The sequence below is a fragment of the Coregonus clupeaformis genome, chromosome 24 (genome assembly GCF_020615455.1).
Source record: "Coregonus clupeaformis isolate EN_2021a chromosome 24, ASM2061545v1, whole genome shotgun sequence".
In the NCBI taxonomy this organism is placed as follows: domain Eukaryota; kingdom Metazoa; phylum Chordata; class Actinopteri; order Salmoniformes; family Salmonidae; genus Coregonus; species Coregonus clupeaformis.
In genome coordinates, this window is record NC_059215.1 from 741,057 (window position 1) to 754,598 (window position 13,542).

General features: G+C 44.9%; 1 protein-coding gene across 4 annotated transcripts in view; it reads right to left on the reverse strand.

Annotated features, from left to right (window-relative positions):
• The window catches only part of si:dkey-37g12.1 (atrial natriuretic peptide receptor 1), a 29,591-nt gene that overhangs the window by 4,538 nt on the left and 11,511 nt on the right, over window positions 1-13,542 (reverse strand). For all 4 annotated transcript variants that reach the window (XR_005994813.2, XM_041843220.2, XM_041843219.2 and 1 more), the window contains 9 exons: window positions 12,955-13,053; window positions 12,383-12,460; window positions 12,087-12,191; window positions 11,872-11,943; window positions 11,504-11,672; window positions 11,062-11,214; window positions 10,564-10,753; window positions 5,063-5,206; window positions 4,589-4,712 (listed from right to left, as the gene is read on the reverse strand). Coding sequence is in view for 3 of the 4 variants with exons in the window: in XM_041843220.2 (XP_041699154.2) it covers window positions 4,589-4,712; window positions 5,063-5,206; window positions 10,564-10,753; window positions 11,062-11,214; window positions 11,504-11,672; window positions 11,872-11,943; window positions 12,087-12,191; window positions 12,383-12,460; window positions 12,955-13,053 (1,134 nt within the window). In the remaining variant the exon portion in view is untranslated. The remainder of the gene's footprint in view (window positions 1-4,588; window positions 4,713-5,062; window positions 5,207-10,563; window positions 10,754-11,061; window positions 11,215-11,503; window positions 11,673-11,871; window positions 11,944-12,086; window positions 12,192-12,382; window positions 12,461-12,954; window positions 13,054-13,542) is intronic.

Below are 13,542 nucleotides of genomic sequence, written 5' to 3' on the forward strand. Positions count from 1 at the left end.
CAGACACTTGTCCCAAAGCCACTCCTGCGTTGTCTTGGCTGTGTGCTTAGGGTCGTTGTCCTGTTGGAAGCTGAACCTTCGTCCCAGTCTGAGGTCCTGAGCGCCCTGGAGCAAGTTTTAATCAAGGATCTCTCTGTACTTTGCTCTGTTCATCTTTCCCTCGATGCTGACTAGTTTCCCAGTCCCTGCCGCTGCAAAAAATCCCCACAGCATAATGCTGCCACCACCATGCTTCACCATAGGGATGGTGCCAGGTTTCCTCCAGACGTGATGCATTCAGGTCAAAGAGTTCAATCTTGGTTTCATCAGACCAGATCATCTGGTTTCTCATGGTCTTAGAGTCTTTAGGTGCCTTTTGGCAAACTCCAAACGGCCTGTCATGTGCCTTTTACTGAGGAGTGGCTTCCGTCTGGCTACTCTACCATAAAGGCCTGATTGGTGGAGTGCTGCAGAGATGTTTGTCCTTCTGGAATGTTCTCCCATCTCCACAGAGGAACTCTAGAGCTCTGTCAGAGTGACCATCGGGTTCTTGGTCACCTCCCTGACCAAGGCCCTTCTTCCCTGATTGCTCAGTTTGGCCGGGCGGCCAGCTCTAGGAAGAGTCCTGGTGGTTCCAAACTTCTTCCATTTAAGAATGATGGAGGGCACTGTCTTCTTGGGGACCTTCAATGCCCAGATCTGTGCCTCGACACAATCCTGTCTCAGAGCTCTACGGACAATTCCTTCGACCTCATGGCTTGGATGTTGCTGTGACATGCACTGTCAACTGTGGGACCATTTATAGACAGTTGTGTGCCTTTCCAAATCATGTCCAATCAATTGAATTGACCACTGGTGGACTACAATCAAGTTGTAGGAACATCTCAAGGATGATGGATGGAAACAGGTTGCACCTGAGCTCAATTTAGAGTCTCATAGCAAAGGGTCTTAATGCTTATGTAAATACGTTAATTTTTTATTTTATTTTGTATACATTTGCTAAGATTTCTAAAAACCTGTTTTCCCTTTGTCATTATGGGGTATTTTATATTTGTATCCATTTTAGAATAGGGTTGTAACGTAACAAAATGTGGAAAAAGTCAAGGGGTCTGAATACTTTCCGAAGGCACTGTAAATCAGTAGTTGTTTAGTAAACTGTTGAAAACATGAACTTGCTTGACCGTGTTACAGGTGATATAACTGTTTGTTACATGCAATATTTGCTTTGTGGACTTCACCGGACAGATGTTGCTCTCCGGTTTTGAGATTAAACAAACGTATCTGTAGTTTAATTCATTCCGCCAATGTGGGACTGTTCTCTTTCTGTTGTCACGGCCTTATTGTATATCATGGTGGGGTATGAACAAATGGGTTAAAGAGCAAACAACACAAATCTCACAACATAGGTTGTAATATGGCTTTTTTACTGGCTTGGCTTCCCCATAAACTTTACCTAAGCACCGCTACTGCACACACACACACAAATATACATGGAGGTTTTCTGCTGAGATACAGCTGTGTGTTGATTGGGAATACACGTATTTACCTGATTTGTTTAATATTAATATGCTTAATAATAGTAGAGACATTTCTTAACTACCAATGCTGTGCTTTTCATAAGGAGGGTCCCCTCTAGCTCCCTGCAGCTGGTCTGGGTGTGCAGTAAAGGACATGGGATAGAGATAAACTGAGGAACAGATAGACCTGTATTGTTTCAATTTCTCGTTGCTTCTGAGTAACCTGGTCACATGGTTAAGACAGAGCCTCAGTGACCACAGTTTTTCAGTACATTCTGTCTTTTACTATCTTCCAAGGGCACAGCTGTGTGGAGATATGGGCAGTAACGGAGCAAACGTTGTCACTTGTTTGTGCGCTATGACTTGATACACATAGCCACAGGAACTAGGTCAGGACTTTGGCACACTCTGAGAATAGAGTATCCAGCCAAAACAGACCCTAAAGCACTAAGAGGGGAGCCATTGGGGGATAAAGAAAACCCGGCAGGTTACCAGGTTACCTCAAGAGGTGGCGACAAGAATCAGAAAAAGACCCAGAGGGGGATCCACTGATGACAACACAATTCAGGACATCACTGATGGAGGCAATGCCAACGCCTGTCAGAAGCAGACTGGAGGATGTGGTGGGACTAACGTCAAAGTCACACAAAGAGTTCTGCGACCATATTATCCACGCAGTGGAGAAATACAGGAAGGACGAACAGAAACTGACAGAGAGGGAAGAGACATTCAGAGAAAACTGAGACAAATGCAGCTGGAAGAGCTGACAAGAAAGGACAAAAAGAAAACACAAGCCCCAGTGATTACTCCAGTACTGCAAGAGGAGGGCGCAATAGCACCTGTTCTCCAGGGAGGTTCACAACCACCGCCTCAACCGCAAGGACAAAGAGCTCCTGCCATACCAGTAGTGAATGTGTACACACAACAATCCCCTGGACAGTGGCAAAACAAAAATAATGGACCCAGGAATCAAGGGCACCAACCACAGCAGCAGGCATACCAAAATGGTGGACCAGGAAGACCTCTACGTGTCTGCTGTAGGTGCAATCAATCAGGACATACAAGAAGGAATTGTCCTACCAAACCGTGGTGGCCTAGACAACATATGAAGAATATAAGCAGCAGTAATTAATGGGTTTGATCATTGTGGAAGAGGGGAGGTAGTAACGCAACTTAGAAAACAGGGTTTCTGGTCTCCATATATGCAAGCTAACATAATAACGCATCTAACACCGCATGAAATGCTTACGGGTCGACCCATGCCAGTGCCAGTTCTTAGAGGACCATATGAGGGTCCACCTCTAGAACAGTTGGAAAGGGAATTAGAAGAGTATATAAGGCAACTAACTGTTATACATTAAGTTATATACCAACAAGAGAGAAGCAGAGTTCCAGAACCAGAGGCGAATCCACCACGACCAGTGTTCCCGGGGGAGAAGGTCTACGTCAGGGTCTTCAGAAGGAAGTGGAACGAACAGAGACGTGAGGGACCCTATACCGTCACCCAGGCTACACTAACTGTCGTAAGGGTCGAGGGGAGCTCGACCTGGTATCATCTAAACCACTGCACCAGAGTACCGCATGGAAACCGACGACCGAGAGATGAGGAAGCTGAGGATGCCGAGACCCTAGTGACGGAAGAAGGTCCCGAGCCAAAGGGACCCAACGCCGGCCCGGAGTAGAGGCCCAGAAGCAGATGGTCATTGTCGGAAGAGAGCCCGGCTGGGCCCTCACAATAATGAGGACAATTTGTTCTTCTCTAGAGCAGAAATGGTTGCTAATCTTACATCTGGACAAAAATAGTTTTTGGTGTGTGGGTTGGGGCCGGTTAAGGTAGGAGCAGGTTTACCGCTTGTGGGAGTTCCCATAGGGGTAAATCTGAATATGCAAATGTTTTAGTCATTATATTGATTTTGCTGCTCATCCTCATGTTGAAGTTCTGCTGCAATATGTGTTTATAACTGGTAACAAATTCAAGGCCAAATGTGCCATGACCTAGGGCCAGAATGCAGGTTGCGAAGGATTAGCTGAGCTACCCTTTACTGCTGAAGACTGTGATGTTTGACCTGTTGCATACTTAGAATTGCGCCTGTTGTAGACAAAGGTTTGCTCACAGGGTCGGCTCGGTAGGAGTGGAATATTGGCTGAAAACCCAGACTCTGTGATTGCCAGGTGTTCTCTCCTGGGCAGCCGTACTCTGGGAGCAAACTCTTTACTGAGAAAGAATCCACTTGACTATCTTTGTTATATCTAATCATCAGCAGCAAGTTAGAACTGTATATGGTATGTGTAGAGGGTAAATGGTTTGAGACTCAGTAACCCGAAGTGAGGTTCCTCATAAGGATTATATACATGTCATATGTTACATCTGGAAGGTGTTCTATCTTTTTATTTTCACTGGTTGGTTTTAAAATTCCTAGATTTTGTTGAGACTAGTAGTCTCAAAGAGGGGAATGATGGGGAATACACGTATTTACCTGATTTGTTTAATATTAATATGCTTAACAATAGTAGAGACATTTCTTAACTACCATTTTTTTTACATTTTTAGTCATTTAGCAGACGCTCTTATCCAGAGCAATTAGGGTTAAGTGCCTTGCTCAAGGGCACATCGATAGATTTTTCACCTAGTCGGCTCGGGGATTAGAACCAGCGACCTTTCGGTTACTGGCACAATGCTCTTACCCACTAAGCTACCTGCCACTAAGCTACCTACCAATGATGTGCTTTTCATAAGGAGGGTCCCGTCTAGCGCCCTGCAGCTGGTCTGGGCGTGTAGTAAAGGACATTGGACAGAGATAAACTGAGGAACAGATAGACCTGTATTGTTTCTTTTCATTTTGCTAAGAGATGAGAATGCATTGCATTAAAGGTTATTTGTTGATGTAAAAATCGAAATTTACAGATTTTAAGGTTGTGTCATTAGATTTGGGTCCCCAGGTCTCTGCTGTTTGAATAGTTTGAATACCACCGCTCTATATAGTGCACTACATTGACCAGAGCCATATAACCCCATTTTAGACACATACACCCTCGAAATCTGGTTCCCCCTTCAGTGTGCGGAGACAGAAGGTCCAAGGTTATCTGACTACCTGCATTGGCGTGAGATTGGCCGACATGGCGGTGAATCCTTCGATGTCGCTGAAATAGATGGTGACACAGTCGTAGGTTTCCGCCTGCACCGTCTTACCAGCAATCAGCTGGACAGCCACCGATCTATAAATACAGAAACCAGATCAAAACAACAGACACACACAGACAGACAGACACAAACGCAAACATGGGATTGCATGAACTTTGCACTGCTTCTAAAAGTGGACAATGATGCTCTGGTGTTTCATATACACAAGGTCAATTGTTGTCCGCCCCCACCCAAGTGTCCACAAGACAGGCTGCTAGTCAAATGAGAGGCAGATATGAACACATAAAGGAGCAAAAAATAGAGAAAAACAGACACAAAGACAGACAGAAGATAAAAAAAAGGTTGCTCCTTTACAATCGACAAACCTTCTTAACTCATCTGCATCGAAACCGAAAGGAGACGAGTGTGTGTGGGGGTGCGTTACCGTGGCAACATCTGGGTGAGGAGGCCCTCGGCCCTCCTCTTCTCCTCCAGGAGCTGGGCGGTGCGCTCCCTGACCACCTCCTCCAGGTTGGTGGCGTACTGCTCCATGCGGGACAGCAGGTCATCCAGAATGTTCTCGCCCACGCTGGTGGCGGACACACATAGACATGGCCAAATACACACACACACACACACACACAGGAGTGCAAGCACGAACGTATACATGTATGCACACACAAAAACATACACACATATGCATGCAGATGCACACACACACAAACAAACACACACAGACAAAGGCACATGCACACATGCACAGATGAAGGTGCGCTCATAGGCACACCCACACACGCTACGGGAAAGGGCATTAGTTGGATGCTCAAAGGAAGTTCGGTTGGATGTCACCTGGATGTGTGTGTGTATTTGACACCTCTCCCCTCCTTATCTGTTGCTCCCCATGCTACCTTCTTCTTTATTTTTCTCTCCCTCCCTCTCTCTTTATATCTATCTCTGGGCAGGATTAATGCTTGTTGTGATGCATGCTGACACTGCCTGTCCCTAGAGACTGTGTGTGTGTGTGTGTGTTGTGTGTGTGCTATATTGCATGTCCCCTCTCTCTCTATCCCAGGAGTCTTCCCGTCATGTCGTCCTTTTGTGTACTGCGAGTAGGAGTCTGTCATCCCTAACCTGTATAATGGGGCCTCCGCCACTCTGCAACTCTCTGTTGTTCTTTTCTATTACTGCACCTGGGTTCAAGTAGTATTTGTTTGCTATTCAAATGCTTTGAGCAATTGCTTCAGCCTGCCTGCAGTGCCAGTTGGGCATGGTTGGAGATTTAGGGACTATTTTATTGGTTCCATTATGCCAGACTTATGCTTAAAATTGGGGTGTCTGAAATAAAAAATATGCACTACCGTTCAAAAGTTTGGGGTCATTTAGAAATGTCCTTGTTTCAATGAAAACATACATGAAATGAGTTTAAATAGGAAATATAGCAAAATGCATAGGAAATGTAGTCATTGACAAGGTTAGAAATAATGATTTCTAATAGAAATAATAATTGTGTCCTTAAAATTCTGCTTTCGTCAAAGAATCCTCCATTTGCAGCAATTACAGCCTTGCAGACCTTTGGGCATTCTAGTTGTCAATTTGTTGAGGTAATCTGAAGAGATTTCACCCCATGCTTCCTGAAACACCTCCCACAAATTGGATTGGCTTGATGGGCACTTCTTACGTACCATACGGTCAAGCTGCTCCCACAACAGCTCTATAGGGTTGAGATCTGGTGACTGTGCTGGCCACTCCATTATAGACAGAATACCAGCTTATTGCTTCTTCCCTAAATAGTTCTTGCATAGTTTGGAGCTGTGCTTTGGGTCATTGTCCTGTTGTAGGCTCCAATCAAGCGGCGTCCACAGGGAATGGCATGGCGTTGCAAAATGGAGTGATAGCCTTCCTTCTTCAAGATCCCTTTTACCCTGTACAAATCTCCCACTTTCCCACCACCAAAGCACCCCCAGACCATCACATTGCCTCCACCATGCTTGACAGATGGCATCAAGCACTCCTCCAGCATCTTTTCATTTGGTCTGCATCTCACAAATGTTCTTCTTTGTGATCCGAACACCTCAAACTTCGATTCGTCTGTCCATAACACTTTTTTCCAATCTTCTTCTGTCCAGTGTCTGTGTTATTTTGCCTATCTTTTCTTTTTATTGGCCAGTCTGAGATATGGCTTTTTCTTTGCAACTCTGCCTAGAAGGTCAGCATCTCGGAGTCGCATATTCACTGTTGACGTTGAGACTGGTGTTTTGCGGGTATTATTTAATGAAGCTGCCAGTTGAGGACCTGTGAGGCATCTGTTTCTCAAACTAGACACTCTAATGTATTTGTCCTCTTGCTCAGTTGTGCACCGGGGCCTCCCACTCCTCTTTCTATTCTGGTTAGAGCCAGTTTGCGCTGTTCTGTGAAGGGAGTAGTACACAGCGTTGTACGAGATCTTCAGTTTCTTGGCAATTTCTCGAATAGAATAGCCTTCATTTCTCAGAACAAGAATAGACTGATGAATTTCAGAAGAAAGTTATTTGTTTCTGGCCATTTTGATTCTGTAATCGAACCCACAATTTATGATGCTCCAGATACTCAACTAGTCTCAAGAAGGTCAGTTTTATTGCTTCTTTAATCATAACAGTTTTCAGCTGTGCTAACATAATTGTAAAAGGGTTTTCTAATGATCAATTAGGATTAACTTGGATTAACAAACACAACATGCCATTGGAACACAGGACTGATGGTTGCTGATAATGGGTGTCACACCCTGGGAATGGGACTCTAGTTGTTGAGCCAGGGTGTGTTTGTTCTATGTGGTGTGTTTCTATGTTGGGGGTTCTGGTTTGTTGTTTTCTGTGTTTGCCTTAGTGACTCCCAATCAGAGGCAACGAGTGTCAGCTGTTCGTTGGTTGTCTCTGATTGGGAGCCATATTTAAACTGTCTGTTTTCATTCGGGTTTGTAGGATTTTGTTCGTATTTGTTCGTGTTGTAACCATAGACGTCACACATTCGTTGTTTATTGTTTTGATCGTGTGATCATTTAATAAATATAATATGTTCACCTTCGACGCTGCGCATTGGTCCTCCTCATTAGACGATCGTGACAATGGGCCTCTACAGTGAGGGGGAAAAAAAGTATTTGATCCCCTGCTAATTTTGTACGTTTGCCCACTGACAAAGACATGATCAGTCTATAATTTTAATGGTAGGTTTATTTGAACAGTGAGAGACGGAATAACAACAAAATAATCCAGAAAAAAACGCATGTCAAAAATGTTATTAATTGATTTTGCATTTTAATGAGGGAAATAAGTATTTGACCCCTCTACAAAACATGACTTTGTACTTGGTGGCAAAACCCTTGTTGGCAATCACAGATGTCAGACGTTTCTTGTAGTTGGCCACCAGGTTTGCACACATCTCAGGAGGGATTTTGTCCCACTCCTCTTTGCAGATCTTCTCCTAGTCATTAAGGTTTGGCAACTCGAACCTTCAGCTCCCTCCACAGATTTTATATGGGATTAAGGTCTGGAGACTCCAGGACCTTAATGTGCTTCTTCTTGAGCCACTTCTTTGTTACCCATCCACGACCCATTTTCAATGCCCTGGCTGAGGGAAGGAGGTTCTCACCCAAGATTTGACGGTACATGGCCACGTCCATCGTCTCTTTGGTGCAGTGAAGTTGTCCTGTCCCCTTAGCAGAAAAACACCCCCAAAGCATAATGTTTCCACCTCCATGTTTGACGGTGGGGATGGTGTTATTGGAGTCATAGGCAGCATTCCTACTCCTCCAAACACGGCGAGTTGAGTTGATACCAAAGAGCTCCATTTTGGTCTCATCTGACCACAGCACTTTCACCCAGTTCTCCTCTGAATCATTCAGATGTTCATTGGCAAACTTCAGACGGGCCTGTATATGTGCTTTCTTGAGCAGGGGGACCTTGCGGGCGCTGCAGGATTTCAGTCCTTCATGGCGTATTGTGTTACCAATTGTTTTCTTGGTGACTATGGTCCCAGCTGCCTTGAGATCATTGACAAGATCCTCCCGTGTAGTTCTGGGCTGATTCCTCACCGTTCTCATGATCATTGCAACTCCACGAGGTGAGATCTTGCATGGAGCCCCAGGCCGAGGGAGATTGACAGTTATTTTGTGTTTCTTCCATTTGCGAATAATCGCACCAACTGTTGTCACCTTCTCACCAAGGTGCTTGGCGATGGTCTTGTAGCCCATTCCAGCCTTGTGTAGGTCTACAATCTTGTCCCTGACATCCTTGGAGAGCTCTTTGGTCTTGGCCATGGTGGAGAGTTTGGAATCTGATTGATTGATTGCTTCTGTGGACAGGTGTCTTTTATACCGGTAACAAGCTGAGATTAGGAGCACTCCCTTTAAGAGTGTGCTCCTAATCTCAGCTCGTTACCTGTATAAAAGACACCTGGGAGCCAGAAATCTTTCTGATTGAGAGGGGGTCAACTACTTATTTCCCTCATTAAAATGCAAATCAATTTATAACATTTTTGACATGCGTTTTTCTGGATTTTTTTGTTATTCTGTCTCTCACTGTTCAAATAAACCTACCGTTAAAATTATAGACTGATCATTTCTTTGTCAGTGGGCAAACGTACAAAATCAGCAGGGGATCAAATACTTTTTTCCCTCACTGTATGTAGATATTACATTAAAAATCAGCAGTTTCCAGCTACAATAGCCATTTGCAACATTAACAATGTCTACACTGTATTTCTGATCAATTTGATGTTATTTTATTGGACAAAAAAATTGCTTTTCTTTCGAAAACAAGGACATTCCTAAGTGACCCCAAACTTTTGAACAGTAGTGTATATAATTTGAACACAGGTCTGTGTATAACATGCCCAACGGCCCTCTCAGAGATCTTTAGTCCCAATAGGGCCTTTATTGCCCTTAACACTACAACATTTAGAGGGAGCACAGTGTACTTAACATGCAAGTACGGTTGACACACTGAACTGGAACTGCGACAATAAAAAACATCCTATCTATCTTATGGTCGGAGTGATTGGGTTGAACCGCCAAGATCTTCAGACATCTTGGTGACCGTTAAGGTGTTACAACACTGTATCACTGTATTCGTATTCTGACATCTTTGATATACACTGAGTGTACAAAACATTAGGAACACCTGCTCATTCCATGACATAGACTGACCAGGTGAATCCAGGTGCAATGTTCTCTTATTGATGTCACTTGTTAAATCCACTTCAATCAGTGTAAATGAAGGGGAGGAGACAGGTTAAAGAAGGATTTTTAAGCCTTGAGACAATTGAGACATGGATTGTGTATGTGTGCCATTCAGAGGGTAAATGGGCAAGACTAATTTATGTGACAAAACAAGCAAGTATAGTGTAGAGAATCATTGTACCATCTAAACCACTGTGAAACACTATCTTTTCTATAATAAAAAATATTGTATTTTCAGCTGTTTGAAGGTGATACACAAAACAGAAAGTAAAAGATGCAAAAACTGAACATAAGAACGGGAAGCATAGACATGGCACACATAGAATAGATCTACCGCTTCTTAGACTTGCTTTAAATGAGAATGACAGATCTATAACTAACATTTCTATGTGAATTTGGTCGGGTTGGCCAAAAAGTTACATATTGCAGCTTTAAGTGCCTTTGAACAGTGTTTGGTAGTACAGTAGATGCCAGGCACACCGGTTTGAGTGTGTCAAGAACTGCAACACTGCTGGGTTTTTCACGCTCAACAGTTTCCCGTGTGTATCAACAATGTTCCACCACCTAAAGGACATCCAGCCAACTTGACACAACTGTGGGAAGCAATGGAGTCAACATTGGCCTGCATCCCTGTGGAACACTTTCGACACATTGTAAAGTCCATGCCCCGACGAATTGAGGCTGTTCTGAGGGCAAAAGGGGGTGCAACTCAATATTGGACTGTGATGTCTCACCCGCTGGGGCAGAGTTTCTTTACAGTCACCCTGAGGGAGGAGAAGTCTGGTCGGTCGCTGGGTCTCTCACTCCAGCACGCCCAAAGCAGAGCCTCCACACCCTCTGGACACTCTGCCCTGTCCGTGTGGGGCCTGAGGGGGCTACCTCCGCCCCCCACGCCCACCCCGGCCCTGACCCTCTCCACTATGTCTGGGGGGGAAGAGAGAGAGAGAGAGAGAGAGAGAGAGAGAGAGAGAGAGAGAGAGAGAGAGAGAGAGAGAGAGAGAGAGAGAGAGAGAGAGAGAGAGAGAGAGAGAGAGAGAGAGAGAGAGAGAGAGAGAGAGAGAGAGAGAGAGAGAGAGAGAGAGAGAGAGAGAGAGAGAGAGAGAGAGAGAGAGAGAGAGAGAGAGAGAGAGAGAGAGAGAGAGAGAGAGAGAGAGAGAGAGAGTTGAATAAGACAGTGAGGAGGAGAGAACACACCCCAGAGCAGTGAGGTATGGGGGTCTCTCTCTACATACCTCTTGCCTTGAGGTTGTTGTTGGGGATGTGGAAAGGGCCGCTGCGGTACACCACCTCCTGAACAATAATGCCAAAACTGTAGACATCCCCCTTCTGGGTGCCAGAGGAGGGCATGCTGTCCCTCAGCAGTTCCGGGGCCCTCCACAGTAAGGCTGGGAAGAGAGAGGGGCTTAATGTATGAAAAGCTCATATTGTTTGTTACACTGTTTACCACTGTGTATCTGTCATCTCTTTCTCCCTCTTCTCCTTTCTTCTTTCTCGCCCCTCTCGCTTTTCCCTCCTTTTTTATGGTAACTTTACAAAATTCCAAGGTTTTCCAGAAATTCTGGTTGGAAGACTATGGATTTCCTGCTTATTCCCTCCTGATTCAGGGAAACTGGGATTTCTGGAAAACCTGAGAATTTTGGGAAAGTTACCGAAATTTTGCGACCCTACACTTACATGTACAGTGTTCTTTGGACCAGCCCTTCTCGTCCTGTCCTGGGGGTCTTCTGAGGAGACTGAGGCCATGGTCGGTCACCTTGAGGACGAAGCGACTATCCACCACACAGTTAGATGACGACAGGTGACCATGGGAGCGCAGGGGGCTGCGGTGCAGGTAGTCCATCCCCTAAAGCGAACACACGCGCACACACACACACACACACACACATTTCAGTTTGATAGAACCAATTCCCACACAGACTGGAATTGCACTGATATCAACTTCCACTTCAGTTTTGTCTGCCTTGTATCACTCCCATTGAGACAGTCATATACATTATGTAACTCGTAACGCATGAAAAATCTAGAGCTGTGAGAAAATGTACCTTGACAATGTCCAGCATCAGGGAGAACTTGAAGCTCCAGTCAAGCTTAATGGAACCATTCTTCAAAATGTCCTGGAGTTCGGGAGGTGCAATTGGACTTTATTGCTCTTGTGATGTATCGAAGAAGCAGTGAAGAGAGGGTTATGTGCGTTTAAAGCAGCGGTGTGTGTAATGTTGCCTGTCTGTGTGTGTGTGTGTGTGTCTGTGTGGGTTACCCGCAGGCTCCCTTTAGGGCAGTACTCAGTCAGCAGAACGAGCTGTGGAGGTTCCAGACAAGCACCGATGAAGCTGCAGATGTTTGGGTGGCTCAAATCTTTACACTGCACACACGCGTGCATGTGCGAGAGAGAGAGAGAGAGAAAGAGAGAGGAGTCCATATAAAACAGATATGATAAAATTATAAACTTACAGCATCAGTATTCATAAACATTACATTAAGCACTCCACTCTCTACTAACACTCGATAACGATAACAGACACAAACACTTCTCTACAGCGAGGAGGGCCTCACCTGTTTCAGTTCAGTGAGCAGCTCTCTGTTCAGACACACACTCTTCACATACAGCAGTCGCACTGAACAGATGTTCTCCTGAAAGAAACCGGGGGGAACGACAGAGCCAAAATGGCAGACTAAAAATAACCCAAAGCCCCATGACGATAATGATGATGACGGAAAATACATAATGGCACAGCCTGGCTTCTAATCAGCAGGATCATTTCATTAGATGTAATTTCACAGGACCAGGTGTCGAGTTTGGACACCTGCGTATTACGGTAAGAAAGTCTCAAAGTATAGTTATTCCACGTCTGAGGCATGGTGGGGATTGAATATAAATAAGGCCTAGCCCTAGAGTTTGTAGCCAGGAAAAACTCTGGGCCCAAGTTATATTCCCCCTCTCACCTCTCTCTCCCCCTCCAGTCAGGTAAGTTATAGGAAAAACTCAAGGCCCTAAATGCAACATTGTAAAGGTAAAGTGTTGCCAATAAGGACAACCAATCAGAAGTTAATTATCCCTAACAGGAAAAACTCAAGGGCCAAAAACAACATCATAAAAGTTACCAATAAGGACAAGCAATTCTCACTTTATAAACGGCCGTTCTGTGGGAGGATGGTTTGTCTTTCATATTTCCGAGGATGGACTCCAGAGAAGCGTGGATGGAGTTGGAGTTGAGGTACGGTACCTAGTAAACACACAGCAGTCTACTTTATCATGAACTTTATATGAGCCACGTGACCATTGAAGTAGTGTGTGTGTGTGTGTGTGTGTGTGTGTGTGTGTGTGTGTGTGTGTGTGTGTGTGTGTGTGTGTGTGTGTGTGTGTGTGTGTGTGTGTGTGTGTGTGTGTGTGTGTGTGTGTGTGTGTGTGTGTGTGTGTGTGTGTGTGTGTGTGTGTGTGTGTGTGTGTGTGTGTGTGTGTGTGTGTGTGTGTGTGTGTGTGTGTGTGTGTGTGTGTGTGTGTGTGTGTGTGTGTGTGTGTGTGTGTGTGTGTGTGTGTGTGTGTGTGTGTGTGTGTGTGTGCGTGCCATTCTCTGTGGTCCACCGTAGCTCAGTTGGTAGAGCATGGCGCTTGCAACGTCAGAACAGCAGGTTCCACTCCTGCCATCACCCATACTTAAAATGTATGCATCCATAACTGTAAGTTGCTTTGGATAAAAGTGTCTGCTAAATGG